This window comes from Saimiri boliviensis, chromosome 10, assembly GCF_048565385.1.
Source record: "Saimiri boliviensis isolate mSaiBol1 chromosome 10, mSaiBol1.pri, whole genome shotgun sequence".
NCBI lineage: Eukaryota > Metazoa > Chordata > Mammalia > Primates > Cebidae > Saimiri > Saimiri boliviensis.
Window position 1 is genome coordinate 69,184,648 of NC_133458.1, and position 17,002 is coordinate 69,201,649.

The 17,002-nt window shown below is 35.4% G+C and overlaps 1 protein-coding gene across 6 annotated transcripts in view; it reads right to left on the reverse strand.

Annotated features, from left to right (window-relative positions):
* HEPACAM2 (HEPACAM family member 2) overlaps window positions 1-17,002 on the reverse strand; it is a 42,178-nt gene that overhangs the window by 20,898 nt on the left and 4,278 nt on the right. For 3 of the 6 annotated variants that reach the window (XR_012512119.1, XM_003921208.3, XM_074379441.1), the window contains exons 1-3: window positions 15,211-15,366; window positions 9,281-9,631; window positions 5,571-5,855 (exon numbers count right to left, since the gene is read on the reverse strand). Coding sequence is in view for 4 of the 6 variants with exons in the window: in XM_003921208.3 (XP_003921257.1) it covers window positions 5,571-5,855; window positions 9,281-9,631; window positions 15,211-15,289 (715 nt within the window). In the remaining 2 variants the exon portion in view is untranslated. Of the gene's footprint in view, window positions 1-5,570; window positions 5,856-9,280; window positions 9,979-11,432; window positions 11,442-14,765; window positions 14,795-15,210; window positions 15,367-17,002 lie in introns of those variants that run through there. The other 3 variants (XM_074379442.1, XR_012512120.1, XM_010345368.3) reach the window with 3 other exon arrangements.

Here is a 17,002-nt window from a genome sequence, read left to right on the forward strand (position 1 = left end):
AACAAACTTTTGGCTACCCCTCCATCATTCCACCCTTCCCCATCTCTAGTAACTACTATTCCACTCTCTGTGTCTATTAGGTCAACTTTTTTAGCTTCTACACATGCAAACTCAATATTTCTAAAATAGTCATTGTACTTGAAAATACTTTTGCAACTGATTATGACCACAATTTTCTCTTTAACAACCATACTTTTGGTATTATCTATTTTTCTTCTCAGTGTAGGGTAGGCCATGTAAGTATTTATAAAAGACATTGTTTCACATGGAACACAATGGAAATAGACATAGGAGTGTTCGGTATTTTCACAGCATTTTAACAGTTAAGGAATTTAAAAAATCCTCCCACCCCCACCCCAGCTAAGCTTAGGATTCCATTTGGAAAATAAATTACATCTTCTTTATCATTAACTAATATGCATTGATCATCAATAAACGACTTCATCATGAATATTTCCTGGTGTTTCTTTCCACAGTGCAGTACTCGTGTAGCATTGTATCATTTCTATAGTGTCAGGTTACCAGCAGGTGAAGACACATTTCCCATTGCTTTCTTCAGAGAATAAAGAAAATTTAAAAAATACTCTTCACCGAGATAGGTTTTATCATTCAGTCTAAATCCTGGTTTACAGTCTAAAAATCTTTGAATTTTAGGTGTGCTTATGCTCTTCTTCCAGCTGATCATTACCAACATCTATTGGATATTTGCCATGAGAAGGAACTTTAAGTGCTTATGCATAAGCATTTCGTGTTTTTAGCAACCACCGTGAGGTAGATGTTATTATTTTAATTTTAGGTTGAGGAAAAAGATATTTAAACAATTTATTTGCCCATGGTCATATAGCTATTAAATAGCAGAGCTGGGACTTTAAAATATTTGCACTTAATCATTCATATTACTTCTCTAAAAAGCAATAAACTATAATTGGTATAATTTTCTATATCATAACAGTTTATTGTTGTCTAACTATAGTACTAGTTCTACAATCAGTCTCATTATTTATTAATATAAATTTTGTAATCATCCAATCAAGTAATGAATCAAATATTTATTTGAGAGATGCTATAATATATTTAGTATATGGGAGTATGAGATAATATATTTAGTATATGGGAGACAGAAAGAACTGTAAGACATAATTCATATTCTCAGGGAATTTACAACCTGTATTATAAACATTTACAAACATATTACAAACATATTTTAAAAATTTACAAACATATTACAAAATATGGCTATTTTGTAATATGTTGGGTTGTTCAGTAATGACCTAATCTTAAAGGTCCCAATTGTTTTTAAAGTATAAAATATTTATCTCTCAACATGTAGAATGATATAATGTAGTAACTACACATTAGGGTAACTAATTTTTTCAGTCATTAGCTAGGCATTCCTTAGAAGTCATTTGAACTTTTTGGGTCTCATTTTTTTCACCTTTTAATATAAAAAGATGGATTAGAGGACTGATTGTCAAGATTGTCTCTAAACCCTTTGAAACACCATGATTCACGCCATGCCATTAAAAGTAATGGCAAAAACTGTAATTACTCTTCCACCAGCTTAGTAAAAGCATTTTGGATATTAGCCAACCAATCTAAAGTTTGCAAATTCCCAGAGTGGTTCTCTATCATGTCAGCATTTTCTGACTAATCTGCCATTGAGGAGACAAATTTTATAAGCTGTAACAGCAAATGAATATACAAAATAATAGATTATCTTTAGGTAAAGAACGTAAACTTATCTATGTTTTCTTTCTAGAGTAAAAACATACAGAGAAATGCGAAGGAACCTTATGGGTCTTTATTAACATACTGCATGAGGTAAGCCAGCTTTCAGAAGAAAACATAAAAGTTAGTACTTTCAATTTAAAGTAATCAGGAACTGAAGGTACAGGATTAAAATAAGGAGAACTATCTCTCCCTTTCCTGTTACTGTATAAGAAGCCCATTCTTATATTTCAGGCTATGATACAGTCTCAGGTGAAACCACTGTGATAAAAGATTTAGAACAGGGTGCTGTAAAATGGAACTCTTTTATTCTGCCTTGCACTAAATAGTAAGCAGTGTAATGGGAACAAAAATTTGTTTTTGCTCACTCAACCAAAATCAATATTGAGATTTTACTCTGTACATGGTACGATTCCAGGCATAGTGAGGAAATCTGATACGTTGACCACATACTATATATAGGTATTATCTCAGGCCCTGTGGTTCAGCAGGGACCCTAACAGCATTGATAGAACATTAGAGGGAAGGAAAGCTCACCAAGGAGGGGGCACGGTTACGGCTCACATTGGAGGAAACAAGCAGGAGGAATTTACCATAGTTTAGGAGAGCAAGAGACCTGAGTCTATGTACAACAACTAAAGTCTGAGAGTCTTTCTGAGAATAGAGCAAGGCAGACTTGATAAAGAAGAAAAATGTGGTCATAAAAATACATCCACTCAATTTAGGTCTTCATCATCCCCCCTGGTTTTGGGGGTATAGAGAATGTGGCTACAAAAACAAATTGTCTAGTAATTTAACACACATAAAAATGAGTGTTACTTCCTTTAAAGCTTGCTGACATTACTCAAAATTTCTTGGGGAACTCCTCATTTGGAGTTGCCTTAGGACCCTGCAGCATAATGGAGTATTCTCACAAGCAGTGATTCTTCGATTTCAATTTCAGAGGGTGGGTTTAATTTGTAGAGGAAGCCCATAGTCATTTAGCACCAAGGCTGGCAAATAAGGTCAATTATCTAATTTAATAAGATCATTCTAGTTTAAAATAAAAATACCTTTAAAGTAAGTAATCTGATTATCTTAGCTTATCTTCCTTAATCTTCCTTAATCATGTTTGATTTTGTTACTTCCTCATTTATTGGGTTTCATGATTGGCATAACATTTTCTCTTCTATCTGTTTTATTTATATATCTGGCTCTTCAGAATCAGCTTCAAATCCCTCAAACTTCCTTGCCCCCACCTCAAGCATCTCTTCCAACTCTTGGAGCCTAACACTTTGAAGCATTTCAGTTCCTTGCTTCTGATGTTTCTTAAAAAGCAACATAGTTTATCTATTTATTTAAGAAATGCATGTTTGTTTGTTTTTTGCAGAAAATCCTAAAACTCAGAGAAGCACAAAGATGAAAAGAAAGTCATTTGTAATTTTCTTGATCAGAGAACCAACATCTGCATTTCAGTGGATAATTTTCAAGTCTTTCTTCTATGCATCGTTTTTCTCTCTCTCTTTATTACACATGCACAGAAGTCTAACTACATCTCACACCCTACACATTGCTTACAGCATACTTTCTTCTGACTCTGCTATGATGTTGTTTCCTTTAACATTAGCACTCCAGGCTGACCATCCCTCTACTTGGAGGGGCAGGCTAGTGCATTATTCAAGTGAATGGGCAATCCAATTGGAGATATTTGGAGTGATTCAACTAGAGTAACCTCTGATACTGAAGATGAAAGCAGAAGGACAATTCCATTTTGACTTTGGATTATGGTTTACTTTCTTGCCTTTGGCAGAGAGCTCTCAATAGAAATGAACCCTTTGCCTCAGGGATGGCTGTTTACTAAATGACTTGTAAAATCACATATCATCTGTTCTCTTTAACAATTTATGGCTGGGTGGGAACGGTACCTAAATTTACATCATGATGCTGTTTGCCACCCTGCTTGGGAGCAGATGGTAAGTATTTACTGTGAATGACCTTTTTTTTCCCCTTTAATTTTTATCACTTAGAGTTCTCCCCTGCAGCATTGCCATATGTTGCACACAAAATGCAATGGTTACTGGGTTATTATTTACAACTGAAGCTTCAAGGCATATCATGAACTGCAAGTACATATTTGTCTGAGTTATTGGCTTGACATTGTATTCCACCAAGGCCAATACCAGATTATGACATCACAACCTCATAAGTATATATTCAGTCTTAATAGATTTTATTATACTTTTTTTCTGCCAAAATAAAAAATAGTTCCTACTTTCATGAAAAAAAATCCTTCAATGGAAACAGTGCTTTTAGAAAACAGAATAGTTGATTTTGCTAACAGTCAGGAAAAAAAGTGCCAAAGCACTATAAGGAAGAAGCTGTCATCTTATAATGAGAATTTAGCCTTTTTACAACATCATCAAGTAACACTGGAATCTAAAAGGGATATGAAGAAAGATAATCTATTCCATTTTAGTCAAGCTCAAAAATCTTTATTGAGTTCTTAATCAACAAAACCAACCAAACAAAACAAGAACAGGGCGAAAATAGTGATAGTAAGAAAAACTATTAAATTAATGAGTCTGGGTTGTGTTTGTAAATGTTATGTGGTAGGTAGTGATTGCTTAACACAAACAAGACCCTGATATTTGATTTTTTAAATCAAATAATCTATAAATGAAGGAGTCCATAAATGAATAAATAAGCAAATGAATGGATATTAATAAGATGAGATGTTGACCATGTGAAGGATTCTGCATTTGAGTGTAAAAATAGTAAAGACAAAAATTAATAATGCAATGTTCACAATTACCAATTAATAAGAATCAAAATCTTTCTTAAGCTATGTAGATAATTCACCTTTACAATGTGTAAACAGAACCCACATTTGTAAATTTTCTAAATGTTCTTCTTTCTACTGTCATTAGTCTTTGCATGTGATAGATGTTTCTCTGTGAGATTTTCATAGATAATGTTTAAAATAATATAAAGAAGAAAGTACGATCTGTAAGCAAAAGATTCTGTGAAGCATAAACTTACTCAAATTAGGGTATTCTCATTCTTTCAAATAACATCGTGAAGGAAAGAAGGGTTAGGAGACTAAAGCATAATATTTAACATTTGCAGTTTTGATTATTATTTTCTCTCCCATTTTTATGTTTTCCACACTATGTATCACAGCATATTCTGTGATAATAATGAGATTGGTGCATAGACTTGCACATGTTGAAAGAAAGATCTTATTTTTATTTTGCTAGACTGAGATGAACTATATAGCAAAACAAAAGTATATTTCAAAAATAATATTTGCATGTACCTGTAATCGCTTATGCAATTTTCTCCAGGAGTTTTTAAAATTTAAATCTATGGGTAGCGTTTAAAGATAGGCAGGTAGGGATGGAAAGACATAAAGATAAATAGCTAGAAGAAAGAATTGATGTAAAGAAAATATTTTACTATAAAAAATAAAGTATGTTTAATTTAGGAATGGTAATATTTAGCTAGGAAGAAAGTTCTTCTCAAGGTATTATTTCAGTTTTTTTCTTTGCAGCCTCTGCATTGTTCTGGGTTCTTGAAATTAAGATTCTTGCTTTCCACTGGAAATAAGGTCACACAATGGACTGAATCACGAAATACAACCTGAATGGCCCCTGGCCAGTATCTCAACTTGATCTTCAAGAAATAGGGTTGTTCTAGTAGACATATTTCATGCAAGACAGTGCCTGGGAGGTGTGATTAGAACTACTGAACTGCAATAATGGTAAAAGCCAAATGACGTCTGGTACTTATATTCTCTGTGACTATCGTGGGAGATATTCTCAGAAAACAAAAAACAACTCATGAGTTAAGAAAAATAAACTTACAATATATGATGGGCATAATGATATCACTTTCCATCTCACTGACAGGATTCTTCACCAGGCAGCTGTAATTCCCAATGTCTTCCTTCGTCACTGGAGCAATATGAAGGGTATTGTTTTGGGGAGAAAAGAAGTAAGTGGAGCTGGTGTGGACAGGTCTCCCATGTTTTAGCCATTGGTAAGCTAGCCGAGTGCCCCCTTCTACCTGGCACGTCAGGGTCATGTTCCCCACATACTCCACAGCCCCAGAGGGAGGATGAATCTGCACCACTGGCTTTGTGATGGGATCTGCAATATTAAGGGAGATAGAAATGATTTTTCTACTCATGGAATTATAATAAAACCCTATGAGATCTTTCAAACATGAACTCCTGGAGAAATGATTCCAGCATTTTATAATGTAAATGTAGACAGCTCAGGTAATCATTAAAGTAGAGAATAAAAAGCCAGTGAAAATGCAAGATGACAAAATATAAGAATATCATTTACAGTCAGAGATAATCAAATTCCAGAACTTACTCTTTAAGGATGGTCTAATGAAGTCTTTACTTTATATGTGGCTGAGAAAGCCAGCTCCCTTATTCGCTGTTCATTGGGCTTTCACCAACCCCATAAAGGTACACGTTCACATGTAAATGTATGTCGTTATTCTCCTCTGACTTGTCCTAATGTCCCAACAGCAGCTGGTTGGGATGGATGTGGTGAACTCAAATTTCTATCATCTGCAATATATACAGCTAATATATACTATACTTTTGGGAAACTGAGGGAGAGTTTTAGCAAATCACATATGTACAACTATTCTTTCTATGTATGTCATGAAGTAATTATACACTTTAATTGCTTTGCATTTGTGTTGTAACATTATGTTAGCCACTTTAACAAACCAAAGGCTACATTTCAACAGTGACTCAATCTGAAAATAGGATAATAATATATTCTTGGGCTTATATCAAATTAGAGAGAGAGAAAAAAAAATCTAGTAGAAATTCCTGTTGGAAAGTCAAGTCATAGAGAAATAGTCTTACTTCATGGTCTGCCACACAGTTGGCTCTTAATATTTGTCAAAACAAATTTCCAAAAATGAGCAAATATTTTCTCTCTGAATTTTAACTGTAAAGTTGATGGATTATATAAGCATGGTAGAATTATATAAGCATCTGCAACTATTTCTGGCAATTTACATTAATCTTTGAAGTTCTTGACTTAATTGATAAAAACAGTGGCTTGCCCAGAGTTACACAGCAGTCAGTGGCAAAATGAAGAGGGCTTCACATCTGGCAATGTTTCTCTCCTGCATTTTGGAGAGAGATGTATTTAGTAATCTCATTCTATGTATGACTACAGGACACAGAGAGAGTAGGATGATACATAAGTGGGAGATGATTGTGTCCAATGTTTAGACTTCAATTTCCTGTCAAGTTTTTAATTAGGGTCGATGCAGCTTCCTCAGGTAAATTTATTTTGACTTGTGCTCATGTTTTTGTACACTGGAAAATGTGCATTAGGGCACAAACTGACAAAATTCTTCATCCCAGAGAAGACAGAAGAAAGTGAAAGGTAAGAGAAAAGAGGTTGAAAGGTAACTTATACAGGAGCTGAGTAGTTCTGAAGTCTCCAGCACATTCAAGAAGGGTGTAATCAACTGGCTCATCTATTTAATTTAATCCTTCATCTTCCTGGCAAGAACAAAAGATTTGGAAAGGCTTTATGTTTATGATAGTATGATTTAAAAACAAAAATAAATTGTGTACATTTAATTTGCAGAAGAAGCTCATATTTCAAATGTACCTGTGTGTGGAATTAATTGTAGGTGGTATGAGCTAAATAGGTAACTCATCAACAGTCTTGTATGAGAAGAACCAATCATTAGAATAGTCACTGGTATCGTGATTATACAATTGCTTAAAACAGTGTAACTGAAATGTAGAAGTTTTTCTTCTAAGAAGAATTTTGGCACAGTCGCTAAAGCCCTATTGAGGCTTTACTAAGTTTTTTGATGCATTTTCCTGAGCAGATTCAACTTTCCTACCAATTAACAAGAAAGGATATTGTATGAAAAGTTTGGAGGGAGACAGAACACCACATAGGAAAACATCATGGACATTCCCTTTAGATAGCTCTTTTCTTTCCCCACGGCTGCTCTCTAGGCATCTACTTCTACATTCTGCGTCTTTACTCCCCTGAAGCCTCCCCAGTCTCCTCTGTGGCCACTCATTTACTCCACAGATACTTGTTCAATCTACTAATGGTCAGCAAAGGTTTTAAGCACTGAGGACAAAGCAGCAAATAATACAAAGTCCCTGCTTCCAGGAACCTCATATTCTAGTTGGGGAAGAGACACAATAAACAAATAAAAATCTATAATATGCCCGGTAGTAATAAATGCTATGTAAAAGAGAGAAGCAGAATTGGAGATACAGAGTGGCTCTCTCTCTTTGTCTCTCTCTGTCTCTCTCTCTGTCTCTCTCTCTGTCTCTCTCTGTCTCTCTGTCTCACTCTCTCTGTGCTTGAGGAAGTGAGAATGTATTTTATACAGGGTGGTCAGTAAAGGCTTCACAGATAAAGTGACATTTGGGGGAGACCTAAAGGAAATAAGGGAGAGGTACATGCTAGTATCTTGGAGAAAATCTGTCTAGGTAGAATAAACAGCAAGTACAAAGGCCCGGAGGAGTGAGTGTGTTTTCGCCTGTTCCAGGAAGAGCATGGAGGCCAGCATGGCCAGAAACAAGTGAGTGAGGGGGATACAGAGAGGAAAATGGGCTCAGGTAGGTGCTCTGTATGTGGGGCATTGCAGATTGTTAATACTTTGACTTTTACTCTGAGTGAGATAGAAGCAATGGGAGGATTTTAAGCTGCAGGAGGCAGGAATAGAAGCAGGGAGAGTTGGTAGCAAAGCTATTAGGATAGTTAAGGCCATGGCTGATTGTGGTATTGAGTGGGGCAGTACTGCGGGTGGTAAATGGTTGGATTTTGTCTGTATTTTCAAGGTAAACCAATAGGCTTTCTTGTGGACTGGATGTGGGATGTGAGAAAAAGAAGAGGTCAACAGTGACTGGAAGGTATTGGCTGGAGCAATTGATAGAGTGGAATTTGTATTTATTAAAATGGGGAATACTGTCAAATAAGCAGGTGTAGAGAGAAAAAAATCAGAAGTTGGGTTTTGGACATAGTATATTTTACATATGTCACTTACATAATTCAATAAGGAAAATAAGTGTCTGAACGTTAGCTGACCCCACTCCTCCTCAGAGGACATTCCCAGGCATGTCTACTGTCCTTAAGTATCATCTTTGCGCAAGTCTCATCCTCTCCTAAACAGTGTACTGAAGCAAAAATCTTCATGACAAAATAGAGATCTTCCCAGGGTGCATTCTACTCTTAAGAAAAGATTTTCTCCATCTTACCAAATTAGCAACATTATACTTGATAGTTCCCAGGCAAACAAACAATAAGTTATACTGAGTGCTTGATTATCTATTGCTGGGCACTAGGTGTATCTCTTCAATAAGACATGGATGTCTTATTTAATCTTCAGAAAGCCTTGGGAGGCAGATAATGTCATTAGTGACATGAGACATTGAGGCTTTGATGATTAATTGATTTGTGCAAAATTGTGGAGCCAGGATCTAAAGCCCAGATAGTTTAGTTTTTTAAGCCTTTGCTAACTACCATACTAGACTGCTGCCCACGTACACTCACAGGGGACTCACCATCAACAGTGACTTGTATCTTCTGACTGGCAGATAGAGTTCCATTTCCCTGAATGTTGACCTTCACGATGTAATTGCCTTCATCAGGGAACTGCAGTGGGTTGATTAGCAGAGATGCATTGGGCGGCATCATGGTGAACTTGTGTTGGTATTCCAAATCAGGAACCACAGACTTATTCACAGAGCCCAGTAAGTATTTGGGCATCGTGTGGGGTCTCTCAAATAGCCATATGATCTGGATGTCTGTTGCTGGAGTGTGGAAGCCATAGTGCACGGGTAGGTAGAGGGCCTGACCTCTGATGCCATGGACAGTGTGTGATGGCACTGTCACTTTCAGCCCCAAGCAAGCACCTGTTGCAAAGGAAAGAAAAGTTGTGAAGGTCTTGAGCCACATTTCACAATCTAAAGGGGCAACTACAGAGAGAACCCGATCAGATGATAATCCTTTTCAAAGAAGAGTGGCTTCTAGGTACTGACTATTCTAGTACTGGTTACATATAGAGGTAAATATTTGTCTCTCAAACCTTCTGCATTTAAAAAACTCCACCCAAAGACTGTGCTGATTGCATGATTTCTCTAAAGGCAAGATAAAAAGGAAAAGCAGAAGTTATTTTCTATGGCTGTTACAGAATAATGGGAAAAGGAGAACTAAGAAAGTTTACTGCTTCTAAAGTCCAATGAAACCATTAAAACATTTGGAATTATGACTACATTAATGTCAGTCATATCATAAACTAATCAAACTATGTGATTTATGAAATACTCGGGGTTATTTCCTCCTAAGATTTTCCCTTAAAGCCTTCTGAAATGACTGAATATTCCATTATTGGAAGTTCTTCCATTTAGCCCAATGCTTGCCAAATGCAAATACCCCAAGGAGAGTGGCATTAAATCATTATCAGTCATGACGTTATTTCCACCGTGAACAGGCATCTGGTTGGTGTATTTGAGGAACAGCAAGAGGCAGGTACAGATGGAGCACAGTGGAGGAGGAGGAGCGTGATAAGATATGAGGTCAGCATGGTGGCTGGGACAGGCTAGCAGGACCTTAAGATCATGGGAAAGATTCTGGCAATTTTACTCTAAGACGGGGATGCAATAGGAGTTTCATGAATAGAAAAGGGCTATGATTTTTCTCATGTTTTATTAGACCTAGTCTAGCTGCTGTGAGAATACACTGGAATGGGTGCTACAGCAGGAACAGGGAGAACACTTATGAGGTGACTGCAATATAATGGGCAAGAGACAACTGTGCTGGAGACTAGGGTGTTAGCAAAAGATGTTGTGAGAAAAGGCTGATGTGACAAAAGGATTCGCTGACACTTTGAGGGTGTCAGAAACAAAGAGGATACCCAGCTTCTTTACTTGGACCAACTGGAAGAATGGAATTGCAGCAAATAAATTAATCATGGGGAAGACTCTAGGGAGAATAGTTTCTTGTGGGGAAGATGAAGATTCAGTTTTGGGCATACTCAAGATGCCCATTAGATATCCAAGAGGCAATGTTGTAAATTCCTGATTAATGTGAACTTAAGAGAGAATGAGGGGCCTGGAGGGCTTTGGGGCTTGGAGCTCTGCCCAGCGGATAGCCCTGGGCAGTGCTGGGGATTGTGCAGCCCATGCATTCACTGCTGTGTCTTCAGGTTTCTTCCTAGTTTCTGGCAACTGGAGATTTCCCCATGTTACCTTAAGCCATGAGATACTATTTTATTTTATTTGGCATTTCTATGTATTTGCAGGGGGAAGAGAGTCTTCCTTAGCTCAGGTTACCATGTTGCTGGAAGCTCTTTCCTTCAAAATCCTCATATTAAAAGGGGCAATATGATACCTATATCATAGGAACATTTGACATATCAGGGGAGAGAGTGAGAGACATTTAAATATAGAATATTTTGAACAGTGAAAGGAAAAAACACAGAATAAAAAAGAAGCTGCAGACAACGGGTATAGACAACACTTCTGGGGAGTTTTGTTGTGAAGAGGGGCAGAAAGAAGGATCAAAAATGTGAAATCAAGAGAATATTTTTGCTATTGGGAATGTTCCACTGCAAAGGGAAATGTTGATGAGGCAGAATAGAGATGGGTGAAAGTGAAATAAAATCCTTAAGCAGGTGAACGAGATGGAGATTAGATATAAATAGAAGCATTTTACAATTTTAAACTTCTTAAATACAAAATGTTCATCCTCTTTGATCACTTCCCCTTTTTCATTTCTATCAGGGAGTCTTTAAGCTTCATCCAAGTCATGTCATGAAAGGTCATCAATATTAAAAAGGGAAAGGTTGAACAGTCTGTTTGCCTTTTGACTTCCCTGGAAAAACTCAAAGATGTAGGCCTGCTCCTATGAGGAATTCAGTTCTACCAACAGTAGAGCATTTCACAGCTCAGCCTAGAAACCAACACTAGGCTGAGAAGGTCTGAATGGATTCTGACCAATTTGTGCTTGTCATTTGGGAAAGCCATTGCAAAAGTCCTTCTTTGCTTTTTTTGTAATTGACTTCTTTTGTAGTTATGGTTGAAAGATTGATTGAGATTTATTTACTATTCTGGAAATGGCTGGGAGGCACTATATTACTATGGGGTGACAATATCACTGGAATAGAAATATTGGTGACTTCTGTATCTTGACTCATATGTTGAATCTTAAATATGAAAAGATTGGTTAGAGAGTCCATGACTAAAATTATGGGAGAAAAATTTTATTTAATAAAATATTAAATACAATACAAATACTGAGGCTCTGAGAAAAGTAAAACTACCTTAGTAGAAGAAGAAATTTTTTTATAGTATTTATGATCATTATTTAGGGGGAAAAATTAGTTTTGGGGGCTACTTTAGACTACATCATGTAATAATACCTTAAATAATATATTGCCATCAATATCTTTGAATAGGTTCAGTGCTTTCTTATTAAATAAAAAGTTTTTTAAAAATATGTATGCTTTTAAAAATGTTTGTATAACAGTGAGAAATAGCACAGTTGTTACAGTAACTCTTTGCTTAGAGATTGCCTATACCATTTTTTATCAGATAAATGATAGGTAACAAGCTATAAAAATGTCAGCAGGGAATGAAATTTTCTTTATACAGTATCTTATCTCAGCTGTCTAAAATCTCTTCTTTTGTAGGAAAGACATGAACCTATCAATATGATGTAATCTTTTTTTTTTTTTGGAGACGGAGTTTCGCTCTTGTTACCCAGGCTGGAGTGCAATGGCGCGATCTTGGCTCACCGCAACCTCAGCCTCCTGAGTAGCTGGGATTACAGGCACGTGCCACCATGCCCAGCTAATTTTTTGTATTTTTAGTAGAGACGGGGTTTCACCATGTTGACCAGTATGATCTCGATCTCTCAACCTCGTGATCCACCCGCCTCAGCCTCCCCAAGTGCTGGGATTACAGGCTTGAGCCACCATGCCCGGCCGATGCAATCTTTACTTGCAGTGAAATTTGGGAGTAAACAGATAATTGAATACTTCCTCCACATTCTAGGAACACATACTCTCTTGCTATTGATGTGTCTCTTACTACAGATGTGATAAATTCATGCTGTCAAAAACAGCAGTTTACTAATTTTAGAAAAATTAGCTTCATTTTGAGAAATTTTCAACTGCTCTTTTCTAGTTGTATGACAAAACCCAAAGGACTAAAACTATTATTTTGGAAAATCATCCTCTGCATAAACAGATGAACTTCAAGAAAATAAATAATATAAAAAGTCGAGTTGCAGTAGCTCATTCATGTAATCCCAGCATTTTGGGAGACTGAGGTGCACGGATTGCTTGAGCCCAGGAGTTCGAGACCAGTTTGGGCAAGACGGTGAGATCTGTGTCTCTATTTTATTTGAAAATATACAAACACAAAAATAATAAATAATATAAAAATCGATGAAATTTAAATTTATTTTTAATATTCCAAATATTTGGACTTAAGTGGAAATTCAAATTCAATTAAATCCACTAATACTTACTGGGTATAAGTAACAAAAACTCTTGTAAACTATAGTTCTGTTAAATAAAAAAAGAAAATATCTTGACTTTTTGCATATAAGGCATTACACAAATCTGGAGAAATATTTACAATACTAATTATAATCTGACATACAAAATTACAGCAATGATCTCTCCTTTACAGATCCTCTCACACTCTATAACAATAGCATTATAAAGGAGTATCCAGTGCCAAGGCACACTTGAAGTCCTACTGTAGAATTTATCAATATTTCAGCAACAAAGGACTCCCTAGACCAGTTTCAGTGTATTGAATATAAACATAAGATTTCACAAAGTGACCTCTGCTGTAGCTCAAAATAGCTGGCATTTACTTCCCCATTATCATGTGTGACATTAACAAGCATAACACAAGTATTGTTGACTGAAAATAAACTCTTGCATCTTTAGAAAAAATAGAAATTATGATGTATTTTGAATAAACTGCACAAACTGCACATTTTAGGCTTCAAAATTTTAAATGTTTTTAAAAAGAAGAAAGAAACAAAAATTCAGTATTCCTAAAAGCAAGAAGATTGCCAAATCACCTGTGACCTTTACAACATGCTACCTATGAAGAAAAGCAAATTTGTAGAAGCGAGAAGGTCTTAAGGTATAAAAACAGCTTTAGCTCTTTATGAACATGCTATTTTCCTAATGTACATTTATTTTATTTTAGTTGATTCCTTAACTAAATTGTCTCTAAGTTCTTCTTAAAGCAGTTTCAAAAACACTTATAAAATGACATCAGTCCTACTGTTTTAAATATAAAAATAAGTGGGATAATGACCCAGAATACTTTTAAAACCAAGAAAAATGCACAAAGATAGAGACAGTTATAGTAATTATTTACTTTTTCAAAAAATTTTAGAAAATAAAAATCTATTATAGACTTAAATTTGATAACATAAATACTGTAATAACTGGAACAATCAACTCTGGGAAACTCAAAGACTTAAAAACATTTACAAACTGTATATTTCAAATGTGTGGGATAGACACAACATTAGGTATAAATTTGAATAATAACATTTACAATGCAAACTTTAACAAAAAATAGGAGTGAAAGTAAGGCTCTAAATAACTGAAGAAGCCTGAAAGTTAAATTGCTTATTTCACTAAGCTGTTCTTAAATTTTAAAAAATACAGCCGTTTTAAAGCTCTTCTCTGTTGAATATAAACAAGTAACTGATTTCATTTTTAAAACTGATAAACAGGAAGAATAGAAAAGGGAACATCTGGTGAAAATCATGTTGACAGACGAGCAATGCGAATGTTGGAAAGAGACTCCTTTAAACTCTAAGGATAAAGAGGAGAATGAGGGAAAAATATTAAAGTAAGATGAAAATTTTTAATAGGACTAGCCATTGGGCAAAGAGAAAAGCTAAAGGCATTTTGGAGTAATAATCTTTTTAAACACATTCTCCCTTTTGTGTAGGAAATTTGTTAGTTTGGAATCTCACTTCTTCCTTATTTCTTAAGATGTGACTGTTAACTTGAAGCAGTAAACTGTTTGCAACTATATCTTTAATTAAAAAGAAAACCATTTTCATAAATTATTTAGAGTTTAACTCTAAGTAGTCACAATTTCATGACCTATTAGAATATTTGCTGAAAGAAATGCATTAAAGACTATTGAACATATATGTCAACTCTAAAAAAAAGAAATTCATTAGATTTTTAGAATATCTTAACTCCTTTCATGAGTTCTATGACAATACTTGTCATTCCAAGAAAACAATAACAATCTATTTATTGAAACTCATTTCTCTTAAATGTTCTGGCTTCTTTGCTGAAACAGTGTGTTATTGTTAAAACGTTCTGACCTGCTCTTCAATTATCTGAATGCATCTACAGCTTAAAGCAAATATTTACCTTATGTCCACAATTAAAAAAACAAAGCTAACAAACAGCTAAAACACAATTCACACTGGGCCTTACCGAAGAGAAGAAGGTATAATTTGCACTGAAAGACCCCAAGTGTGTCATTGAAGGGCTCCATGAAAGCATCCTGTCCCATGCATGCAGTTCCCTGTTCTCGGTGGTAACTTGGACCAGCAGCTGCTGGTTTATTTGCTAGGGAAATTAGCAGTGAGGTAACAGACCCTATCTTGCCTCTTGCTTCTGTGATTTGAATACAGAATGAATGTGTATACAAAGGACACAGGGAGTGGGAACACCTGTTATATGTTTTGCAAGAATACGGGCTTATGACTTTCAGAAGAGTTTCTTAGCAACTATCAGTAATTGTCTATATATTTCATAAATTATACTTAGTTATTAAAAGTCACATGAAGGAAAACATCCTTTTGAGTGACTTTACTGAAAAATAGCATGCTTTCATAACAAAGGAATATTGTAAAATTTCCTTAGAAACAAAGGCTGGTTTTCTATCATACAAAACTGTGCCATTATTTTTTTAAAATTTAAAAAATTATATGAAAATTGAAGTAGTTCATGGATCTGCTAAACAGTTATAAATCTTCAGGAAGTCACTAAAATGTAAAAATTATACCAACGAATCAAAAGAGAGCTCCAGAATATCTTTTAAAATGTATTTTTCTATGTGGTGCTTCCTACTACAATGACTGATTTCATTTAATCTTTGAATTCATCTTATTTTTAAAAGCAAATCATAGGTTTGTTTCCAAGTGGGGCTGAAGCATGGACCATGCATAATTATAATGAAAAGCTCAGGTCAACAGATAATATCTGAGGCCATATTTCACAGCTGATGCATAGAAGAAGTGAACCAATGATCTAGAAATGATCTTACCTCTACTGCAGTGTCCAGGCTACAGTTTTCCAACCTGGCCACTTGATTGTCACGGCAGCAGATAGTCTGAGCATGTCTGCTTAATTTATTAAGTTATTAGTTAACCCCTATTTCCAAGAAGGCTCTGGTCCTAGCCTTTTGTTATATAAAATGTTAAGGGTATAACCAAATCTGCATTAAATTATCAAATCAAGTAAAAACCTTGCATACACCAGTTTAACAGTAAAGGCCCACTGAAGAAGTTCAATGACAAGAGGGGAAGGAAGAATATACTTCAAGCATAATTAAAGTAAAAAAGGAATGAGTAATTTTGGAATCCAAGTTTGAAAACACTCTTTGCATTAAGGCTCTGAACTCTTCTAGAAGGACTTGCATAAGCAAAGAAAGTAAGTGACTATTGGGAAAACTAAGTCCTCTTCAGAGATCAGTTACTTTAAGATCCCTCCATGCTTCGGAAAAATGGCAAGAGCTCCTCACGCTCCCCACCCCCCTGCAAAATAATAACAATACTACAACTTTCTCTGTGCTGTCTCTAAATCTTGTACATACATCTATTGCAGTACTTATCTCCATAGTCTTAACTTATTTTATTGGATGTTTATTTTCTCTTTGGGCTCCTCGAATACAGAGAATAATCTTACTCATTCATGAATCTTGGGGATGTAGCATAATGCTTAATTAGTATTTTTGTTAAGTTGTTCCCCCAGAAAACAAAACTCCAAATGCTCCTTGGCCCCTGCCTTATGATTCTCAGCTGATGTGTAATAAATACAAATAAATTTTAAGATTGGATTGTAGAAAATACAATTTGGAAAGTAATATGGAAGTTCTACAGATATCACGTAGCCTCCCCCAACATCTTTTAGATTGATATTAATATCCAATTGCCTTTATTAAATTAGCTATCTCCAGTGTTTTTCAATCTAGTGCTGCATTATGATAAAGTTTATTGGGTCC